This window comes from Saccoglossus kowalevskii, chromosome 2 (genome assembly GCF_978046115.1).
Source record: "Saccoglossus kowalevskii chromosome 2, keSacKowa6.1, whole genome shotgun sequence".
Lineage (NCBI taxonomy): Eukaryota > Metazoa > Hemichordata > Enteropneusta > Harrimaniidae > Saccoglossus > Saccoglossus kowalevskii.
Window position 1 is genome coordinate 30,832,695 of NC_140642.1, and position 24,511 is coordinate 30,857,205.

The 24,511-nt window shown below is 35.1% G+C and overlaps 1 protein-coding gene across 4 annotated transcripts; it reads left to right on the plus strand.

Annotated features, from left to right (window-relative positions):
• Positions 1–282: 282 nt before the first annotated feature.
• On the plus strand, positions 283–23,224 carry LOC100371060 (thyroid receptor-interacting protein 11-like). Of its 4 annotated transcripts, none has more exons than XM_078009590.2 (19): positions 283–557; positions 1,985–2,061; positions 2,854–2,964; positions 3,231–3,485; positions 3,731–3,805; positions 4,109–4,712; positions 5,090–5,193; positions 7,261–7,395; positions 7,523–8,272; positions 8,997–9,134; positions 9,587–13,441; positions 14,575–14,762; positions 14,921–15,084; positions 17,149–17,252; positions 20,387–20,486; positions 21,165–21,246; positions 21,416–21,530; positions 21,648–21,749; positions 22,261–23,224. In XM_078009590.2, exons 1-19 carry the CDS (start codon positions 452–454, stop codon positions 22,558–22,560), a joined length of 7,365 nt encoding a protein of 2,454 aa, XP_077865716.2. In that variant the 5' UTR covers positions 283–451; the 3' UTR covers positions 22,561–23,224. The 4 variants fall into 4 exon arrangements, with proteins under 4 accessions (XP_077865716.2, XP_085350296.1, XP_085350300.1 ...); XM_085494170.1 differs by having other exon boundaries at positions 5,090–5,133; XM_085494174.1 differs by lacking the exon at positions 7,261–7,395.
• The last annotated feature ends 1,287 nt before the right edge of the window (positions 23,225–24,511 follow it).

Below are 24,511 nucleotides of genomic sequence, written 5' to 3' on the forward strand. Positions count from 1 at the left end.
AATAAATTTTTTCAAATTTATTTAATTCGTAATTCATTCCCATAAGAAAAGGCATGTATAATTTTCTCTGTTTTGGAGCTAATTTTGAAAAATTAATAACAATTTTATGTTATAAAAAAAAGCTAAAAGACATAAACACAGAGCTGGTATTAATGTTATAAACCCGTACAAAAATATTATTACATTGTACATGCAAATAGTTTTATAACATTTTCTCTGGGCGTTTTCTGTGCTCGTTCCATTTCACACAAGTTAGAGGGTCTTATGATAAAATTTAAAGTGACCTAGGGCGATTAATGATCTGATTTGCATAACATGGCGGCCGTCGAGTTGGCAAAATTGTGTATGGTTTGCTAGAAAGTAAGATAAGTTTGCGTATATTCTTCGGTAATGCATATAGAAACACGCTGATTGGAATTGTGGGCCATTATTCTATACTGAATTTTTAAAAATGGCTTGGTTTGGGGATAACTTTCGCGATAATTTCAAAAATATAACAGGCCAACTATCAGACTATGCGAAAGATGTACTGACGGAGGGCACAGAGGAAGTGAGTGGTAAGTGTCCAATCTGTAGTTGTATTATGTGTCTGATATAACGACAAGTGACATGCAATATTAACTCCGATGTTACCCGTATCAGGCACGAAATACACAACCAGATGCTGAATATTGTATGAAGTTTACATTTATTGCGAACTGAGTTTCATTTTAATGATTGCAAAAAAAAAAAAAAAAACTTTCTAAAATTTTGATTTATCATTATATTTGAAATAATTATGAAGCCGCCTGGTATTTATTTTTCTTGCTTAAACTATTGAATTTAAACTGTTAAAAATTTGGACTATACTTTTTATGAGTGGATGATGCGTTTTACAACTGTCCTCGCATGCTAGGGAATTACTATTATACAGGTGACCCGGTCAACCACAAGGTCGGATTTTGAAAGCTAAGCCTGCAGCACATACATAAGTGAGGAGTCATTCCAAAACTAATTTTTTCATTGTATCGACTTATCACTCAACACTTTTGCTAAACCACTTCAAATGGACATATGGTTAGAGAAGCATTTGAAATACGAAAAAAGTGAAGTCAATTACAATCATGGTGATAATTTTCCACTGGGCAATGTTGCAATTTACGTGTCTGTTTTGCTAACTTTATTGTACAGCTACATGTATGGCATATAAATTTTTCAAGTTTGTGAAGTTTATTTTAGAATCAAGGCCTTTCACTCTTGTTTGATGCCTAAACCAGAGTGATGCCTTAATAAGAATACTCTCCATACTTTAACATCAATGCTACTCAACCACAACTGTAGCAAATTTCTTATGAAAAGTTTGACTGTAAATTGTGAGATGTCTGTGTGCCTTGAACTACTTTTATTTGAAATAGTGTCTGAATGATTGAACTTCTTGGTCATGTCAGGTCGTTAGGCGTATTTTAGCGACATGGGTGGGTGTGATTTGCTCATATTTTTCTGGCATATTGACTTTTTGTTGGATAAGCTAGTTGTTAGTTGCGCAACAGTGAAAAAACATTAATGCTTTCTGCAGTAACTAGTCCCTCAAAACTGTATATTAACCATTGTCACCAGCTAAATATGGTGTCACTATGATAAGACTACTATGCACTGGTATTCTACACTACAAAATGTACATGTAAAATGATGTAAATCAGGAATTGCATATTCATAAGTATTGTAACAGACTGTCATTTATGTTTCAACAAATTGTTGAGCATGTTGTGTACATCCTCCACTGGCCACTTTCCAGTTTAACTATAAAAAAATTGTAGGGTCTGCATGTAAAATACAGGCAAGTTTGAGTAAGAGTGATTGTTAAAAATGGTGTGTCAGTATAAAAACTAATACATAATCATTCCTATTCATTTTTTGTTTCCACAATGTTACAATGAGACAACATTGTGTACCTAAAAATATTGATTAAAATTGCTGAACAATCATAAAATTATTTTTTCTACAGATCACACAACAGAATTGAGAATGGCACATCGTAAGACGTATGACCTAGAAGCTCAGGTTATTGCTCACAAAACAGAGGTAATACCTGTACAAACAGTACATCAAGAGCAGGTTTTGTTTTTGCATGCATGATTTGATTGAATGTACATGTACGTATCAGCCTCTATTACATTCAAAGACACTAGAGAATACTAGGATAAGAAACTGCAGCAAACTTCAAGGAAAAAGTTGAACATCTCTTGGTGCTGCTTAATGTTTTATTTCATAAGCGTCCAGTCCCATTCAATAAATTTCCAATCATTTTTATCACACTTTTTCACCTGTATGTGGTCCACAATGAACAATAAACAAATCTGATGTTCCAGGGTCACAAATTTAATATCCCGTTTATCCTTTGTATCCAATTCAAAGCTTCTAAAGGTTAAAACTAATGCAGTTATCATAATGTGTGAGCACGTATTCGAGACATCTTAGAGCATTCTGACTCATTTGAAATGTAGTTATTTTTGGAGCCCTCACTGTATTTATGGTGCACAGAAAAATTGAGGTTGGGAGAATTTGAAATTGTGTCTCAAATATATCACACAGGTGTTTTGTCAACATCTGAAACTACCAGAATTATTCTAATTGATATAATTTTTAATAATAATTTAAGAAATAAAAGCTCCAACATCGTAATATATTGCTATATTTTGTGTTACCCAGCAAAGATGTCAAAATATCAATCTGCTTGCATAGACCAATCAGATTGCTGGGATTATTATTACACAGTATATATAGAGATGTAACAAATTATTACACTGAACTGCCATGAAATATGAGATGAAATATTTTAATAAAAATAAGCTCAATTGTTTGTATTCCTGACAGGTGGACAGGTTGAAATCAATCATTGGTGAATTGGAAGAGAAATCTGAATCATCTGAGCTACAAATAAATACCATGTCTACACAGTATCGAGAAATGTTACTGGAAAAAGAAGTGAGTAGGATATATTTTCCAGATACTTCAAATTTGCATCATCACATGCACCACTTAAATATTATTCCATTTTGCAGTGTTTAAGAAGCATCCCTGTTGTAACTCCACTGGTGCATCTTCTAGGTTGTGTGACATCCTGTTTACTCACTAGTACAGTAGTTTTGGACACTCATGCTGTCATGCAAAAATTAGGAAACACTTGCGATGTAAATATCCGTTGCTCCGCCTCTCAGTCATGATAAAAATTGGTTGACTTGTATTTACAGAATGAAATCAAACAATTGAAGCAGAAACATCATGCAATGCAAGATTTCCATGATACTATGCTGAATGCTACATCTTTAAACACAAGTACATCAACCTCAATGTTGACACCCTCAAATGTCGGTGTTGATGACGAAGACTTCCAAGACGTTATATCTTCCCAATACCAAATTAATAAGTTATCTCATCAATTACAAAGAGTACAAGTAGAATGCGAACACTGGAAACAACTCTCAAATTCTCAAACAACGCAGCAGGTATTTACATTCGTTCTTGCTAGCTTCACTTCTTTAGAGCTTTTCACTCATCCCTGCTTAATGTAGCTAAACACCAAGAGTTGACTTGTTCATGGAATGTCTCTTTGTCTTATAATATTCTCTACACAATCTAATATTGTGCAGCAGTGCATGTCTGTTTCAGTATCAGGCGTTTTCACAGTGGGACATGTAATCTAAAACAAAGATCACATAATAATATAAATCTTAAATCTGTGTTACATTAGACAACTTTCCAGATGGGTGGTACAGATATCAGTCTCAACAGTGATGAAATAACTATGTTAAAAAGTCAAGTTAAGGTGAGTTGGTGTGGCTAATTCACTTAAATAGAATACTAAGTGTCGCAAAACCATGAAATTTTCCTACTTCTATGATTTAAATAATGGTGTTCGTGATGATGGAATTTGATAAGTTACTGAATATGACTACCTGCTATGCATTCAAAAATAATTATTTACATTTTATATGTGATTATTTTGTTGGTGATTTCTATGTTATTTGCACTAACTATATGAGAAAATGATAGTCATTCCCTTCCTACAATTTATCATTCATTGACAATCAGCATAGAGGATTCACAACATGTTCTTGTTACTTTACAGGATTTGGAAAAAAGGCTTGCAAATGAGATTGATGAACATCAACATGAACTAACCACATTACAGGATGTGCACTCCCAGAAAATGTCTATGGCAACCAAGAGACATAAACAGGACTTGGAGGATTACCAGATGCGAATAGAAGAACTTGAAAGTCAATTGTATTCTGGTGATGAAGTAAGTGAACCAAATGATAGTCCCAGGAGAAATTTTGAAGAATTACGCAAACTGAGATCAAAGAAGAATGAATTGGAAAATGTTGTAGAACAAGTAGAAAGGAGAGTATCCCAGCTGGAAAGTATAAATCAACAGCTGAAAAAAGAACTGAAGGCATCCCAAAATGGTGTCAAAGAGAAAGAAGCGTGTTTAGTGGATGTCCAGCAGCAGATAAAGGATTTGAAAGAACAATATAATGCAGTGTTGGAAGATGGTCAAAACTTGGAACAAGATAAACAGAAATTAATGAAAGAATTCCAAAACCTGCTTGAGGAACACAAGACATTAACCCATCAGTTGGAGGAAAATAACAAAACTTTGCAAGAGCAGAACGAGGAGCTTAATCAGCTGAGAAATACTGATGTAACAGCACTACAACAGCAGCTGGAAGGTGTGTATTTCCTATCACTACCAACACAGTCATTCTGTATTTACTGTACTTGTGTGCATCATATTCCTGTCAAACTTTGGTGGGAATGCCATAATTTGTCACTTTTATTTCTCCATCCTGTAAACAAAATTCATGGCAATCATTCCTGTCAACTTACCCTACAACATGCTTTTACATGCATGTTGGGGCACATGTTTTTGATCATCCAGCGAGTGATGTGTTAAGACGTGCCTTATCATGTTTTCTCAATTTCAGACGATTAAAACTGTGTAAAATTGTTGAATTTTATATTGATGACATAAGAATGCATGGTTTCTTATGAGCCACATGTTCTGAACAGTTCTTCAGTCACTAATAACTGATATCTTGTTTTTCAGAAACACAAGCTGAACTGAAACAAGTAAAGGAAGAAAAAGATAAGGTCAGGAAAGACTTGCAGAGTACAAAGCACAGACTTTTGGCCCAGTTGGATGCTAATCATGTACAGTGTCTCTTTCCATTTCTTTGTTCTTTTATATATGTACTTCGTTCTGTTCTGTTCACATGCCTCGTTTTGCTATTTTGTGTCAAGATTTTTGATTTGTTGTAAAAGATAAGATGGTTATTTGGGTTTGAGAATTATCGCTATATTTACAAAAAAAACAAGAAAAACTTTGGTTGGAAACGTTAATGATGCCAGTGTAGGAAATTCCTGCCCGTCCGCACGCCCGAGACGGGTAACTTTCGTATCGGACTGGTTGAATTTCAAACTTCCCTGTCCGATGGTCGGGTAACATGTTACCACATTCTTCCGCCGAAATTAAAATAAAAACAAGCTACCATTCTTTATGTGTGCTCTAAACATTTTAAACAGAAACATGATCAGCCAAAACTATGAAAATATTGCATTGCCGTCTCACATCGCGACTTGCCGACACGCATTCTCAACCCACAACACGGAATCCATTGACTTATTAACATAATAATAGGTACGTGACCTCGGGTCAGGTCCTATCTCCCATGGTGCAGTGAGACTTCCGGTGACCCCTGACCAGTTCTATCGTTGCGTAGTTTTCATTTTGCGTACAACATGTATCGTTTTTTGGGGATAGACCCTCCAACAAAGAAACAGAAGTCGAGCATCGATAGAATGGCGGCAAATAAGGAGTATGACCAGTCAAAACGTACTCGCAAAATAGTTCCAAGCTGGAAGACGGTGTTCAAAGAATGGCTGGTCACCGATGACACCGGTAATCATACGGTGTATCTGCCGGGCTATTTACGGGCCGTTATCAAACCGCAAAATACCAGACAAACTCCGTAAGTACGGAAAGGGATGTACCAACTTAAAACATGATGCCCTTGCATGCCATGAAATGTCAATTGGTCATAAACAAGCCAAATCGATATTCGAAGCAAAGAATGCCCCACCACCAAAGCAACTTCCTGCTGATAGAATCATCGAAATGTTGAATGGTAAAAGTGTTGACAGGTTAGACAAGCTATTCCGAGGCTGTAACAGATGGTAATGCTCATTTGGTAGCTGGATTAAATTCTGACTAAGGTTCAGATTTTTCTGATCTAGCCGAGAGCAACAGTGACACAGACATCTGATATATCATGTTCTGAAGACTGAATACATGTTCTCTACAGCTACTTTGTTGTTAAAATAAACCGGGCATAGTATATTGTATACAACTTGTGTTTATTTGTGTGTGTGTGCGAAAATAATTGAAAAAAATGTGCGGGACTGGTAACATTTTAGCAGGGCTTGTAACTTTTGAAAGTTACCAGCCCTGATGTCTGGTATGTAATCTGGACAAATTTCCTACACTGATGATGCATGTACCGGTAACCAATAAAACAAATTCTATTTTCAATTATTGGCAGTGCATCTGGTACTTACCGGTATGTAATTTTTGACTTCTGGAAAATACATGCATCTTTTTGTTTTAATTAGAAATTGACTAGTTTCTTTTGGTATTCATGCCTCTTCCAAAATTTGAATTCAAAATGATTGAGGCTAACTAAACTAAATAATACTGGTACTGTAGATTATACCCCTTAATGCCTGACTGTAATGGTGAACTTTCCAAGTGACAATGCTTGCTATATATGTATTCATTCATTATACTTGTTTTCCATTCTCCAAACTCTCTTTCCTCTCATTGCCTTGTGCATGCTGCATGTTTATTGTGAGTTCTCTTGATACAAGATGTGTAGATATATCTTTTATCTGGCTGTCTCTACATGACATGAAAATAAGCATAAACTTCTCATGTCGTTCTATCAAGAGGGCTTGTGGTTACTTCCAAATGGGCTGAAAGTATGGTAGTTGTATTACATTATGTGTTGGTTTTAGTTTCTTTTATAATATTGTATCTTACTTTGAATATGGACATAGTAGACAAATCATTGCATCCCAATTTTTAGTATTTAAACTTATCCCCCTCTCCAACAGTTTGGTTCATGGGAACTTATCTTTGCTTGGCATGACTCAAGAAAACATCTCACAAATGCTAAATTAATTTATCAAAATTGGCTACCTTTGAATTCCCACATTTAACAGGCCAGTGCTAGTGAAATGAGACAAGATATTAAAGAAGCACGCAAGAAGTTTGCTTCAGGGGTTAGACAGCATGGAGCCAAACTTCTGAAAGAAAAACAAGAGCTTGTTAACAAGTTGATAGATTTAGGAGAACAGGTATGTTTAACTCAATATCTGTTTGATCTTCTAGTGTGTTGACATGTCCATCTTCAAAGTAGTGTGCCCCATCCCTCATCATGGTCTTTAAAGCCAGCCATGTAAATTCTTATTTGTTTCCATGCAGGTTTCTGGAAATAAAACTGCTGTTGCATCACTGGAAGCTGCCAATGCACAAGTCAGGGACCAAACAGTTGATATTGTAACCAACATCGGCAGTAGTGAACACCAGGAAATTACCGGTGAAATCATGAAGTCCTTGGAAGATGAGAATGAACTCCTGAAAGTGCAAATTAAAAAGTTAGAGTCTTTTATAGAAGAGCTGGAAAATTCTAATGCTGTATACCTGGATGAGAAAAAAACTCTGGAAGATGCAATATCTATGTTGAATAAACAATTAGAAAGTAGGGCATCATCTGAATTATCTGATAGAACTCTGGAATATTCTGCTGACAGTGAAACAGAAAGTATGGCAAAAGCTGCTGATTTGGAAAACAGTAGTACACAAACTGATGATTCATATATAGAAACAAATCAAGGAATAAATCAATACTTCCCACCGGCTAGTAATAGTACTCAGGGATATGGAGATTCTGAACTCTCCAGTTCAGATGAAAAAACTATGCATAGTACAGGATATATTGATAGTTCAAGTGTGGCTAGTTTTGATGGGGAGTTTGATGACTCTGCAATATTTTCTGAAATGAAGATGAAACACCCGCATGCTGCTGAAGCTATTAAATCACAGCTAGAACATTTTGAAATAATCAAAGCTGACTTTGAGATGGAAAAACAAGCACTTGAGGAAGTGGTTGTCAAACTGAGAACTCAACTCAAGGACAAGGAAAGGATTATTCAAAATATGACAGCTAAGAAGGTGAGAATTGTCCTAATTTCTTGTATAGTACTTGTTGTACATGTATTTCGAATTACCTGGTATGATTCTCCCTTGATTATTATTTACTTCTTATAAAAACTTGGTACATAGATTATACATGTTAGAATACATGTCCATGACGATTTATTTTGATCCTCTTGTTTTTTTTTATGCGGTATCTTGGACGTGCTCTGTCAGTTTTCATTCAAATTTGGCACATACATGTACATGTACTTTATACATGTTAGGATGCATGTCCATGACAATTTGTTTCAAAATCTGGTCAAGGATGGCTGATTGACAGCCATCTGACTTTTTGGCCTTACTACTATATTTCCACAATTTATGTACCATTTTACATATCAGTGTGTTTCATAATCAGATCAAAGATGGCCGAATAACGGTTGTTTTTATTTTTGGCAATATTAGTACTACACGGAACACGTGTTTTGATGTAAATATACAATCTGTTGTATACGCCACTTGGAACTCAAGTTTCAAGGACACACTCGCAACAACCCCTCCGCTTTAATATGACGAGCACAAAAAGAGAACTTTCAAAAATTTAACGGGGACATTTTCAATGACTTGTTTATTGATATTATGGTAGGGTTTGGTCCCTGCATGTAACAATGAAACTAACTCATGGTTAGTGACTTGCATACGTCATGGGTCACTACAGTGTTGTACTGCAGTAAAACAGTGATGATTACTAATTTTATAGGCATTAAAGAAAATGGAAAGTCAGAAAATGGAGGAGATTAATCAATCTCTGGTGAATGACTTACAAATTGAGTTGGAAAAGCTTCAACAAAAAATAGCAGAATATGAAGATTGCAAGCAAGAATTAATATCTGAAAAGGTGAGTATTTATCATATTATTGTACATCTGATGCATTAACATCCAATCTTATAGAATGCGGAATTTCCAAATAAGGAGTTCTATTTCAATATGTGTATTAGTGATCACTTGACAACACTTCACTAATTTCACTAAAACTTTACTTAACTTTACTATGATAATGAAAATAAAGTTATAAGAATAATAAAGTGTAACTGTGTATACAAGCGCAATACATTGTCTCATCTATATTTACTGTGTTTACATTGATATTCTCCAAATAAAGTGTTTGTGATATTTACTTGTAATCTACATGTTATGCACACTGGTACATAGTAACAGAAATCATCAGATATTCATGTTTAAATCAGCTACTATGAACTTACTGTATCATTACTGTAATTTCTTGCTAGAAAACCCAAATTACAATACAAAATCATATTAGTATAATGTAATGTTTTGTCTTTCCATAGAATGAAATTAAGGCACAGCTTAGAGAAACTTCAGCCAAATATGAAATCAATGAAAAGTCCTATAATGACCTTATGGGGGAAAAGAACAGATTGTTAGAGAAATACAAAGAATTGGAAAGCAACTATCAGGAAGTGTTGGGAAAGATGACTGATATGGAAGGAATAAAACAGAGTCTGGTAGAAAGCGAAACAGATAAAGATAGAATATCTCAAGAGTTGGATTTATTAAATGAGAAGTTGAGTACTGAGACACTAGCGGTGTGTGAATTAAGTGAAGAGAAAACAGTGTTGCAAGATAAGTTAATGAGATTAGAAGTTGAACTTGAAAATATCGGGAAATTGGAAGCTCCCCAGCATGAAATTACATCACTGAAAGAAGAATTGGCAGCCGCAAAGAAAGAAATAAGTTCACATAATAAGACGAAGGATAAGTTTACTGCCCAGTTCTTGGAACTACGTAAAAATCTGGAGGACAGTTCAGCGGCAAATGATGACAAGGATGAACAGCTGAATGATCTTAATGATCAGCTGGAAGCCATGGAGACAAGAGCTATGCATTTGGTACATGAAACAGAGAGGATGAAGGAACGAGAACAAAACATCATTGAACAGTTCACACAACAAATTAAAGATACAGAAGAAACTGTAGAAGAAATGCAACAACAGATGGTCAAATGTCAGAAAGAGAATGATTTTCTAACAGCTGAGTTACAGCTTAGTAATGGCCGACTGCTGAAACAAGCTGCGGAATACGAGTCCATGATAAATGAACTTCGATCACAGGAAGAACAGGAAGCAAGAGATAAGGCTGCAGTGCAGAAAGCTGAGATAAAAGGAAATCAACTGAAAAGTGAAGATGACTCCTCAAATACTGCAAATGATACCTCACAGAATGATATTAAAAATGAACTGGAGGACGAGGAAGAGTCATCAACCGATGACAGCGAGTTGACAGAGCTGAAAACAAGGTGTGCTGAGCTGGAGTATGATGCAAAGGAAACTAAAGAGATTCTGACAAAAACATTGGAGAATCAACAGCAGATGACTGAAATGTTGAAGGATAAAGAAAATGACATTAAGTTACTCGCTGGGGAAAATTCATTCTATCAAGGTAAATTGGAAGATGGAAAACAAAAAATACATCTTCTTGAACAAGAAATTGTCAAGTTGTCAGCCACCCAGGAAGAATTACTGCAGTTAAAAGAAAAATATTCTGAGCTAGAGATTGAGTTGAAACAGATGAGTGAACTTGAGCAAGAAATTGTTAGGTTGAAAGCTGTTGAGGAGGAGTTACACCAGATGAAGGAAAAACATTCTATGCTGGATAGTGAGGTAAAACAGATGAAAGCACTACAACAACAGGTTGACAAATTGAAAGCCACTGAAGAGGAATTGCATCAGCTGAAAGAAAAACATTCCAAGCTGGAAGTAGAATTCAATGAGATGAAAGAAAAAGAATCCCCTGAAACCAAAACTTTACAAATCATAACCAATTTAGAATCTGAGATCGGTAAACTGAAAATGGAAGTAAAAAAGACAAAAAAAGACATTCAAACCAAGGAAGAATTGATTACTGATCTCAAGAAAAGAATTTCTGAACAAGACATTGACTTTGAAAAAATCAGTGAAAAGAATAGGCAGCAAACACATCAGATACAAGACTGTAACAACAAGTTAGCTCAGCAAGAAAATATGATTACAGCATTGAATGAGAAATCTTGCGAAAATGGTGAAATTCAGAATTCAGAAGAAAATGGTATTGAGGAGTCTAAGCATCATCATAGTAAGCCACATATCGGTTCTCTGGTCAATGACGGCCCACAAATCAAGCAGAGGTATGAAGAGGCAATCCAAGAAAAGTTAAATGAGATTAAAATGTTGAAAGAAGATAACATTGCCTTATCTAAGTTGTTGGAAGATAACAGAGCCTATTCTGATGGTGAATCTGTGGAAAGTGAGTATGATATTTCAAGACTGGAAGTCAAGGTGAATAAACTTGAAGATGAAAGAAACCAAATGATGTCTGTGTTGAATGAGAAAACAAGAGAATGCAGTAATTTGAAAAATGAAGTTCATCGCTTGATGAAAGTTGCTTCTGAAGGACGCATCGCTCTGCAAAAACTGCAACAAGACAATGCTGTGCTGAATAAAAGTCTAGAAGGTCCCAATAACGATATGCACAAGGAAGCTCTTCAAAACCTAGCAAGAATTGTACAGGACAAAGATTTAGAACTTGAAGCCATGACACAAAAAATGGAGTCACTGCAGATGGTGTTGCAACAAATGCAACCGGGTGACACTGCTGAGATAGATAAACTTCTTCACACCAACTCACAACTGCAAAAACAGAATTCCACTTTGCAGAGTGATAGAGAACAGTTGATAGTTAGTCTTACCCAGAAACATCAAGAGAGTGTGGGATATTATGAAGAAGTTCAACGATTGATGGAAGTCATTGCAACTCAAAAACAACAACAGGTTGAGGAGAAAGAGCAAGATGAGATAGATGGGGATAACGTAAAGGTTTTGGAAGACAAGTATAAAAATTTACATGATCAGTATGAGCAACTGAGTAATGAGTATCAGGATGGACAACTAAGGCAGCAAGAGTTACAGGATAAGTATGACAACCTGTTGCAGTCCATGAACGATAAGGAACATAGCCTTGAGGAGGTCAAAACAAAACTACTGCACATGCAGAATGATTTAGCCCAATTGGAACTGACCAGGGAGGAACTGCTCAGCAAAGTGAATAACGCAGAACTTGAACAGTCTTCTGTAGAACATTTACAACTTCTGAACAAAGAAAAAGAGACTGAGATTGCACATCTACAAAATGAAAATGAAAGACTTAAGATGCAGGTTGATGCTGCATTAAATGTGGAGCGTGAATCTTTGCAGGGTGCATCATCAGGGCCCTCAGAGGTGGAAAGTAGATTGCTAGAAGCCAAGGAAACTGAACTTGTGTCACTTAAAAAACAATTAACATATCAAGCTAAAAACATGCTAGATAAAGATGAACTTGTCAAGAAATTTACACAAGAAAATGTTTCATTGAAACAAACTATAGCACAAAATACTAAAAACTTACAAGAAAATGTTAGAACAATAACAACAAAAACTGATGAGTTAGCAGGGAAAGAAGAATTGATAAGGACGAGAAGTGATGAACTTTGTTCTTTGAAACAGAAATGTGATTTGCAAAATAAAAAAATCCAAGAGCAGGATCAGAAGATTAAATTTCAAAATGACGAAATACATGTTTTGAAAGAACAGATTGCTCAAGTGGAGGCTGACAAAATAAATGTGGAACAAACTGTCAGGCAAAACCATCAGGAAATAACCAAATTTAGACACCAAGTAGACATTCAAAATAAACAGCTTCAAGAAAAAGACAATCTTTTAAGAAATAAAATAGATGAATTGAGGCAATGTACAGAGCAGTTAAGAGTCAAAGAGGGAGAATATACAACATTGTTGCATCAAACGGAGACTTTATCTCACAGGTTAAAGGCATACAATGAAGAAATAAATACACTTAAACAAGAAAGGACAAACCAAGGCAAATTTGAAAATCAAAGATTGTTGGAAACACAAAAACTACAAGAAACCATCAGCAGAATGTCTTCTGTTTTACAAGAGAAGGATTTTGAAATTGGTGCTTTGCGAGAAAAATCACAGACATTGACTAGATTAGTGCAAGAAAGGGAGCAAGGAAGTCTAGGTGAAATACAGACTGTCCGACATGAATCTGAGGTCATGCAGCAACAAGCTTTAATGTTCCAGCAGGAAAGAGATCACGCTATCATGGCGTATAATCAACAGCAATCTAATTTTAGTGTAATTCAACAAGAGGTAAGCCCTTGCCTTCACTGTCTTAACCATTACACCACCAGTTCCCTCTTTTCATCACGAATTCAAAAATGATCCTGTTTATAGTCTGCACTTTCTTTTAGAAGATTTGGACTAAAATTGTCTGTTGACTCCAAAATTAGAGTTCATTTCCAAAATTAGTTAAGAATATAAAAAAGAGCAGAACTATTTGGGCGAGAAATTCTGGTGGTGAAAAGGTTGAAGTTGTATTGTTGGTAAAATTTTGTCTGAAGCCTTTGATATATCAAACATGTGTTCAGTAATAAATGTGGCAGCTACAGTATACATAAGATATCTATCTGCGTTGTTAAAACCCGAAAATCACCAAGCAGTTTTGATATGGTGATTGATTTGCTGATTAAGTCCATCTTAGGGTGTCATCAAGTCACCAAATCGCACATTTTGGGGGGGATCTCTCTTGCAAAGATGGAGTACATTTAAATCAATATTTGATGTGAAACTTTTTTCATATAGACACAGATTCCCCGATTTGAATATACAGATTGACTATTCTACTGATGTTACCACTGCACATGAGCGAACTTGGAGCATTGCGTACTTCCTAGGTTACCTGGTAGTTGTTTTAGCACACATCTGTAGCAGAATTGTAGTGAAGACAATAAATAACTTCAATGTCAACAATACAAATGTTTACAGAAGTTTGGCTAATGTATCATCACATACTGTCAGCCCATATTTTGCTGGAACGGCAATGACAGCAATGAATTTCCCCGAATTAGTATGCACTCTGTTTAGTTTGAGATCTACCGGTAGATTTTTCAATTTGTCTTTTTCATTTATCTTGTGTGCACTGCAATTGATGCAGTTCAATTAATGCAACATATTAACAGCCACAGTGCTGAAAGCTGTCAATAACAAAGTACAAATTGTACAGCTGTTAGTATGTTAACTTGTTTGATAGATCTACTATAGACCGCCTGGTTCAGTTCTATTTAGTTGTTCATTTCATTTTATATTTATTTGGATAATAAATTATATTTGTACGTCATTACTGCAGTTATATAAACCACATGTAGCACTAATTAACTTAAGTTTCAAAAGTGTTTAAAATATTATACTAAATTCCAGAGATTAAACTTTTTTTGTTTTTATAGCTAATTTCTGTTCAAGAAAAGGAACAGAGGGCAAGGAAAGAGTTGGATAGACTAAGGCAGCATTTGTTACAAATTGAAGAAAGCTACACCAAAGAAGCACTTCTGGCTGAAGACCGAGAGAAAGAACTTCGAACTAAATTAGCTGAAGCTGAAGATAAAGTATATTCAAGTGCTGTGCAGAGTGCAAGGTCAGACATACATTGTACTTATCATAACTATCATGCCAACTATTTCGCATCATTTGAATTCAACTTGTTAACACCACATTAAATAAATAGCTTATGGAATAACATTTTGTAGTTAAGTTGTAATTTAGTCTCTGCTGTAACTTGTGTTTTAAATGCAGTCAGGAAGTCAGCAAACAAGTTGAAAGTCTGCAAGAAGAACTTCATGCCATTGCTTCACAGAGAGATCAGGCTGTCATGCAGCTAGCTGCAGCACAAGAACAAACGCAGCAATATGCGGCATCTTTGAACAATCTGCAAATGGTTTTGGAGCAGTTTCAACAAGGTTAGTTACAACTATATTTAATGTTTGATGTGTTGATTCAGAAGCATCAAAGAAACTAGAGAGCTTTCACAATTTCTTAATTGTTTACTTTGAGGTACAGCAACGGGACTATACTTTTTACATACTTAGGTGATCAGGTGACATAATGCCATTACACAAGTATGTGTTCAGAATACACTTGAAATAAAGTACATGTAGTCCCAAAATGTCAAAATATTCATACATCTATGATACTTTAACTTTAATTCACTAAAACCTGATCTGATTATGTTTGACCAACGATATATGAATAATAAATTTCATATATCTTCCACTTGATAGATATAAACATATGTACACTAATTACATTTTTGACTCCTGTGTGCGAAGCACAAAAAGGGAGTCTTTGCAGTTAGTGTGTCTGTATGTGTATGTGTGTGTATGGGTATGGGTGTGTGTGCGTGGGTGTGTGTGTGTGTGTGTCCGTCCGTCTGTTCCACTGATATCTCAAGAACCATACATCAGTTTTTGATGAAACTCGGTGCATAGATGCTGTGGGCCAATGCGCAGATTTGATTAGGTTTTGGTAAAAATACATGCATATTAATTACCTAATTTGCATGATAATTAGCTGATTTTTAGCTGTTTCATGACTGTTCCACTGATATCTAAAGAACCACTCATTGGATTTTGATGAAACTTGGCACACAAATGCTCCAAACTAATGCGCAGATTTGATTAGTTTTGGGTAAAAATCTGTGCAATATTAATTACCTAATTTGCATAATGATTAATCAATTTTCGGCTTTTCCACTGATATCTCAAGTACTAATCATCACATTTCAATAAAACTTGATACATAAATGTCATAGGACACTGCACAAACCTGATAGTTTTTAGGGTAATATCAGTATATATTAATTAGCTAATTTGCATAATTAATTAATTTTCAGCTCTTGATATTTCAAGTAGTAATCATCACATTTCAATGACACTTGGTACATAGATGTCATAGGACACTGCACAGACCTGATAGTTTTTAGGGTAATATGAGTACATATTAATTACCTAATTTGCATAATTAATTAATTTTCAGCTCTTGATATTTCAAGTAATAATCATCACATTTCAATGACACTTGGTACATAGATGTCATAGGACACTGCGCAGACCTGATAGTTTTTAGGGTAATACGAGTACATATTAATTACCTAATTAGCATAATTAATTAATTTTCAGTTTTTGATATTTCAAGTAGTACCAGTAATCACATTTCAATGAAATTTGATACATAGATGTCATAGGACACTGCACAGACCTGATAGTTTTTAGAGTAATATCAGTATATATTATAGCTAAATTGCATAATTAATTAATTTTCAGCTTTTGATATTTCAAGTAGTAATCATCACATTTCAATGAAACTTTGTACATAGATGTCATAGGACACTGCACAGACCTGACAGTTTTTAGGGTAACATGAGTACATATTAATTACCTAATTTGCATAATTAATTAATTTTCAGCTTTTGATATATCAAGTAGTAATCATCATATTTCAATGAGACTTGCTACATAGATCTTCCAGGATTATGCAGACACCAGATTAGTTTTAATTGGATATTAATTACCTAATTTGCATAATGTTCCACTGATATATAAAGAACCACAAATTGGATTTTAATGAAACTTTTAAAGAGAAATGTGCAGAAACCCAATTAGTTTTTGGTAAATATTTATGCTTATTAATCACCTAATTAACATAATTAACACTGATATCTCAATTACTGATCATCACATTTGAATAAAATTTGGTACATAAATGCTCTAGGACAATAGACAGGCCTGATTAATTTTGATTAATATTAATTCTCTAATTAGCATAATAATTCATAATTTGTTTGTTCTGTTCTGTTCATATTAGTTACCTGATTTACATAATTAGTTTTCAGCTTTTCCATCAATATCTCATGTACAAGTAATTTTGAATTAATTTTTAATGTGTCTTCAATACTCTCAGCACACAGGAGTTCTTTCTATAAAGCTTTCTTTGATTCATTTATTTCATTCATTATTTTGAAACAGAGAGGGAGTCTGTTTACTCAGCTGAAATGGAAAAATACCATCGTATTGCAAGGGAACATATGGAGAAATCAGAGAGGCTAGAAAAACAGAACGCTGACCTACAGGTAAATGCTGAAATGTTTAGATGGGGCAGGTTGTGGATATTCAGTTAGGGAACTGATCATTACCACCAAGCCGGTTTCCTGTGAGTCTCCTGCGGCATGCGTTTCTTTACCGTACCGGCCGTTGCTTTACCGTACCGGCCGTTGCTTTACCGTACCGGCCGCTGCTTTACCGTACCGGCCGCTGCTTTACCGTACCCGAAGGTCATTAGCCGTACCGGCAAGGCCGTTACCGTACTGGCAGGAGGCAATTCACACTTCTGACAAGTTAATTTATGCATTGATTTTCCGGTTTACCGGTAAAATGCCGACCTGTTTAAATTTCAGTTTTATGCACAGGATCGCCTGAGAAAGCAAAACTGTAGAATTAATTTGAGTAGAATTTGTTTAGTTTGTAGTTATAGTCTGTTTATAAATCATTTTGTTCATGTTTGCTATGCAGTAGCTTTCGAGGTCAAATACACCACCAGGTCAATTTGTTGCGTCTTTTTATTTGTCAGAGATTAAACTTTACCATTTACATTCAAGTTGCGCGTGATAATGCTACACATGATTTTTTTGAGACCATGGAGCTCCCAGTACGTCCATGTGAACTGTTGGATACGACTACAGACGGAACTGCGTCTTTATTTTATACGATATTTTTATTTTTTTTAAATTGGGATCAGTGCTCCCAAATCAACTGAGCCGACAAAGTGGGTTACAAAAATAACAGTTCCATGAAAGTGGCTATATTTGTGTATGATGAATCCTGAGTCGGTAGTTTTGGCATGTAACCTAATGGTTTTGGTTATTGTTAAAAATGCACAGTGCAGACGTAATTTTGTTTTCATTTTTTCACTTTATCTGGCGCCAGTGCACGTGTGCTTGGATGTTTTTTTATTCAGTGATTGGGCTAAATATTTGACGACGTTGCCAACGTATTCAACATACGAAAATAGCATGTGTGTGTGCGTTTGCGTGAATGATAGATGCAGACGAAATTTCTCGTCGCTACGCGTTTTATTAGTTTATTTCCAACGCGAGTGGTCGGCGCCTTTGATTGCGTTTAGTTTGTTCTTTCATTCGCAAAATCTATCGCTGGCACCGTTTATTTTGTTATGTCTCGCAACTGAATGTCCAAGCTGACTTTGTATTGGCTGTAATTATATTTTTTTTGTAAAACAAAAAAAAGTCCCGACCTTTCCAGTCTAAATCGTATTCTGCCCCAAACCAAACAGCCCTTTTCAGGGCCAATCACATGTTCCAAAAAGAGATATACCGGCACACTTGCACACTCTGTTTTGTTATAATAAAGTTACATTGGGGATTGTTGGAGGAGGTGTGTAAATATCGGGTAAATATGTTTGGACAATTCCATAAGCAAACTCACAAAATGAGGTCGAAAAGCAATAGAAAAATGTTGACCTAGAGCAAGGTCAAATTCCGTTTTACGCACTTGAATTTTATCTGGACTACGTGCACGCGTTGCGCGTGTTATTGTCAACAAAGTATCAAAACAGATTTTCGAACGCCCAAGCCCGAATTTAAATACATGTGAGCTCGGCCAAGCGAGTCACGCTGACACATTATGCAAGTATCATCGAATTCATGCGACAGGTTGAGACGTTTTATTCAACGTCGTGGGTAAGCTACGATGTAGGACTGTCGTTTTATAGCGTTACAGGCGATCATGAATATGTGAATAACACACATATATTGAAAAAAAACATGAAATTTCAGAAAGACTTTTTTATTTAATTTATTTATTTGTATTTCGACGGTTGTCCGACTTTCTTTCCACTGTGTGAGCTACTGACAAATATAAACAAATAATTAACCCATCGAGTCCTCTAGTCGACTGGGACGTAACACTCTGTTGTACAAGTCATGTCCTTTTCAATATATTCACTTTCAATGGGTGGGTGAAAAAAAAATTCTTATTGTTTGCAAAATGCCCAATTAATTCATGCATGACTCACGGTTACCGGCAGGGCGCCGATCAGTTACCGGGGCTTTGTTTACCATGCATTCATTAATCGAAGGTGATAAATAGTCGGTATTGGTCCTATCAGTACGGTAATTGTCCGGCCGGTACGGTAACGCAACGGTCGGTACGGTAAAGCAACGACCGGTACGGTAAAGCAACGACCGGTACGGTAAACCGAGTCAAACTCACAGGAAACCGGCTGGGTGGTAATGATCAGTTCCCTTAGTCACCTTAATGCAATTGACCATTTCCCGTTCACTGCGAGAATCACGTGTTATGCGTGAAATCGAACGTAAAAACAGGACAAACAAAGGTCATAGCGTCGTAGAGGCGTCAAACATCGCGTGGGATTCGACAAATGCGAAAATTTTTAGGGGGACATTTCCATGCTTAATAATGTGCTGTCCACATTTGATGATAGGCAATTTCGATTAAGTAAGAGTATTCGGAAGCAATATTGGTCTGTCGAAGATCGGCTGGTCGATGTGAGCTACGAAAATAAGAAATTCGAGTTCAAAATCAAATCATTCGATTTTTGCGACAAACGTTCGACGCGCGTCTTTCATGCATCTCACGAGATCTCGCAATTGTACGGAAAATCACCTATTATTAGATATTTCTGGCATTCTCATATATGCCATAAACATGACAACTTTGTATATATTAATCAATAAATTTACTTCTCGTGACCAAGAATAAAATATTGATCAATAGAGTATTTATAAATGTCTAATACTGTAAAGGGGTTAATTATTCACTGGGTTTTAATTTCGCTTTTTTCGCTGACTGGAAAATGCGCTAAATTAAAACCCAGTGAATATGTAAAATTTAGCATAGAACACATTATCTAAATGATAAAACCGTGAATTAAAAACCCACTAAATATGCCTGAAATGCTAAATCAGTGAAATTTAAACCCAGTGAAAATTAGTCATTTTACAGTATCTAACTGATTTCTCAGCTTGATTCATGTTCCTTATTGGCCGTTGGACCTTTGACAACAAGCACTATTAGATAAATCTGTCTATAAATTCCGTCTGTCTCAGATATCGCAGACCAACTTTGACTGAGACAATTCATACTATTTTACATACATCTCAAACATGGATAATTGGAATATTGTGCTATACTATTTACCGCACTAACTATGGACTTCATTTTATTGTAGACACGAATGACAGCTGCTACTGAGGCTTTAGACAGTGCGTCTAGATTAACAGATCAACTTGACAGGAAAGATGCCATGATACAAAGGCTCAAACAAGAAGGTAAGATTTCCATACAATAACAATGTGAGGCAACTGTAAACAGGCCCATGTCAAACCTGTATATCATACCGGTATGTTCTGTGCTTTATAAGGCACTATATTTGCTATATTACAAGTATATCAAATAAATCAAACAAAATCCCAAAATGGCATTCACTGTAAACTAGGTCATATAAAGCATTAGATCTGTAAACTAGATCATTAAAAGTATTTGACCTAAGAAATAAGAGTGAAAAAATTATCCCTATTTTTAAGTGCCACATAACTTTCCATGTTTTTTTCCCAGTATGAAATATTTTTTTAAAAAGGGCAAAAATTAAATTTGTTTCACTGTAGGTAACCAAACACAATTTTGAAATAGGGTGGGAACTTTTTTACCGTAGGGGAACCCAAATGTCCCAAAAATCACTATTTTCATGCATGGATGTTTGGCCTGTGTTTTCTGTGTTTTTTGGTAACTGAATATTTTTATCTTTGTTCAGTGAACAACAAAATAAAATAATTTCATATGACTGGACATACTTCTGTCATTGATAACAATTGTCTACAATAGAATGAATAGTACAAATATGGTTTATAATCTATGCACATGAGATTTTGTTTGAATCTGAGATTGTTCACTGTCAATTCTCACATTACTTGATTACTTTTATGTTAACGTAAATTGAATTTTTGCAGTGAATATGAAAGAAGAAGAATTGCATGACATTCAATCCAGAGTTGCCAGACTGATGGGGAATGGTGATAGTAAAGTTGACAAGTAAGTCCCTGGATTCAAAATATCTTTTAATTGTACATGTAAATGACGCGACTCATGTTGTGACATGGATATATATATATATATATATATATAATGACCCTAGTTGTGCGTTTAACAGCCAATGCAGTTTCTTGACTCGGTTAATTGTGGTATTATTTATTTCATGCAGGTCCTTGGTTAAGAATTTGTTTGTAGGGTATTTCAGTACACCAAAGGGAAAACAAGGAGAAGTACTTCGACTGATAAGTCGGGTGTTGAATTTCACACAAAATGAGATGGAGAAGGTATGATCTTTTGAGTAGCCTCATATTGAAATTGATTTCATTGATGGAGCCACAAAGGCCATTACAGTTGTTCAGTTATTTCATGCTATTAACATGTTGTGATGGTTTGTCTGTTAGGTTGGATTGTCCAGTGGTGAAGGTAGTTGGTTAACTGGTTGGTTTAGGAAAGCATCCCCGTCACCGCCATCATCACCAAATAGATCTAATGCTGCTGACGAGGTAAGACATTGTTGCAGCATACTAATGAAAATGTTTTGTAATATATAGAGTAAACCTCAAGACTAATTCAATAAAAAAGGGTTAAGATGATTATGGGGAAGACATTAGTCATCAGAAGTAATGAAAAAATATATTCATCTGATAGAAAGCGTCAATAAAGTACATTGTAGTTTTAAAGCAATGTGCATATGGTCTTTCATGGGCACAATACTGGCTATTCATTTGTTAGAAAGCACTTAGGTAACATCTGTCTTTATTTGCATTGTACTGACATATAGTAATACTGGAACATTATCAGTCCTCATTTGGGTTGTTTTAGTCTCTATGCATCTGTTTGTCCGGAAAATTTTTCTGCAATAGCCACATCCTAATTTGATAGTGCCGTAAGCTTACTTAAGGCAAAGCAATAATTGTTTTGTATATGCTAGTGGTCTTTTAAATTAATTACACTACGGGGACAGGGAAATGCTTGTCAATACTAACTTTTGTTTTTTCTCTTCATTTTCCCCAGTCATTCACCAAATCATTTGTTAGCTTCCTGCAGTTTGAGTCAACACCAACAGCGCAGGTGAAATTACCACTCAAAGAGATGATGCAAGAAAGGTCTTCAAGACCAGCTTTTAATCCATTCACCGTTCCTCCATTGTCGCCATCCTCTCCAAAGCCAAAAGGAGACATGTCTCATATATTAATGAAACCTGTCACAGCTTCCTTACCTGCATTTACACCTATGCCGATAATGGAGAAAGATACTGAGCAGTCTGCAGCGACATCAAGTGGCAATGCATTGAAAGAAATATTACAACAATAGCTGACATTACAGTAGTTTAATACTAGAATGCACAACATGTATATAAGTCGGGATGTACATATAGAATTTGACTAATCTATAAATTATTGAGCAAATTAAATGAAGAAGATCCTGAATTTGAAATAACGATTTGAGTGTATGAGACTGAGAAATAACAGTAGAATGCTGTTTTGACAGTTCTACTACATATGGGAAATATTAAACTAGTGTTTACACGGTTTATAGAATTATACCTCCACTCATAATAAGTGAGATATTGGTGTAGCCCATGAAGTGCACCTTAAATACATTGTAGATGCAGTTTTGTAATCTGCATTATTTTAATATATATATTAGCTTGTAAATTCCATCACTTAGCATTTCATTAAATCTCAGAATATACATATATCGAGTTGTATCAAAGTACTGCTTATACCAACTTGAAATCCATGCAAGTGCAATGAAGAAAGTGCAGTTTATATCAACTCAACTTGCATTGATTTCTTATAAATATTTCCATATTTTATTTTGAAATAATTTACATTGAGAATTTTGATGTATGTAAATATAATGATTCTTTCATTGAAGTGCATGTAATTATAGATTATTTTATGAGTTTTATTTTAAGTTGCAGAGAATTATCATGTATCGGTATGTAATAAACTGGATGAGAGCCTGAATGAGATTTATTTTGTTTCATTATTATTAAGATATGCTTGATATGGGTTCCATGCAATGTATACAATGCATTTAAAATACAAGTACATCGTTTTTAGCTCCGCTGTCGGAGCTTATCATACGAGTGATTGTCCGTCGTGGTCCGGTGTCCGTCGTTGGTGTCAATGTTTTACTATTTTGACTTCTTCAAGTCTGAATGCTTTGATACTTGGTGTATATGTACCTTCGGTATACCTCTCTTAGATTTGTTCATTTCATGATGATATCTTCAATTCTCTAATTTTGGTGAATATTTTTGTCTTTTTTGGTAAAAAGTGATATTTTCGACTTATTAAAAACCGCAAGTCCGATATTTTATCGAATTCTTGTTGAAAACAGCAAGTCCGATTGTTTGATACTATACATATTGTTCTATTTCTAATGATATCTTCAGTTCTTTAATTGAAATGTGCATTGCTAAAAGCAGAGCTATCTCAGCCGACAGGCTGCTTGTTTAATGTGTGCAATGAATGGCTCTTCTAAAAAAAAATAACATTTCTGTTCTAACTAAATTAAGCCCTAAGGTTGAAGCAAAAGTGTTGAGCATAAAAAGTGGACAAAAAAGTGTCATTCTATATTTCATGATTTTTATTTTTTTAACTTTTTTGACAATATCTTCACTTTATCTGTATTTGTAACATTTTAAGGTAGCGAGACTATTATTTGTGTTGAAAATTACGATTTTCACATTTATTTATTAATTGATGAAATGCACTATAAACTTTCATGTGATAAAGTCAACATAACATAGAATGTCATGTAAGTTGGTTAAAATGTAGATTTTCTGAAGGGAAGCAAGGCAGCCTCAGTAGTGTTTTCCAAAATCAACAACACAGGTTTAATCTGTGTGCCTATAAGTTTCAAAGATAAACTCAAGACAAAGAAATGTTAGGATGTGTTATCAGTAGCTATCTGACACACAATTAGTGTTTCCAAACATTTGAGTAGTTTGTCTCAGCCCCTATTTGTTTCACAGATTAGTCATTTGCATATGAATTGCACAAGGTCACACAGCCACTGAAAAAAATTATTGATTTTGGTGTTTTCATATGCCGAATTTATCCAATTATAGCTATCCCATTCCTTTATTTTTTTGGTTTCCAATAGCCTTACACATTTGGATGTCCCTACACATGTTAAAACAGACCTTGATGGGAAAACAAATTGATTGTGCCGATAAACAAGCTTGAAAATCTTTGCTGTTACTTCATGGACGTTTTCTAGGAGTTTATGTTTTTTAAAATACAAGGTCTTA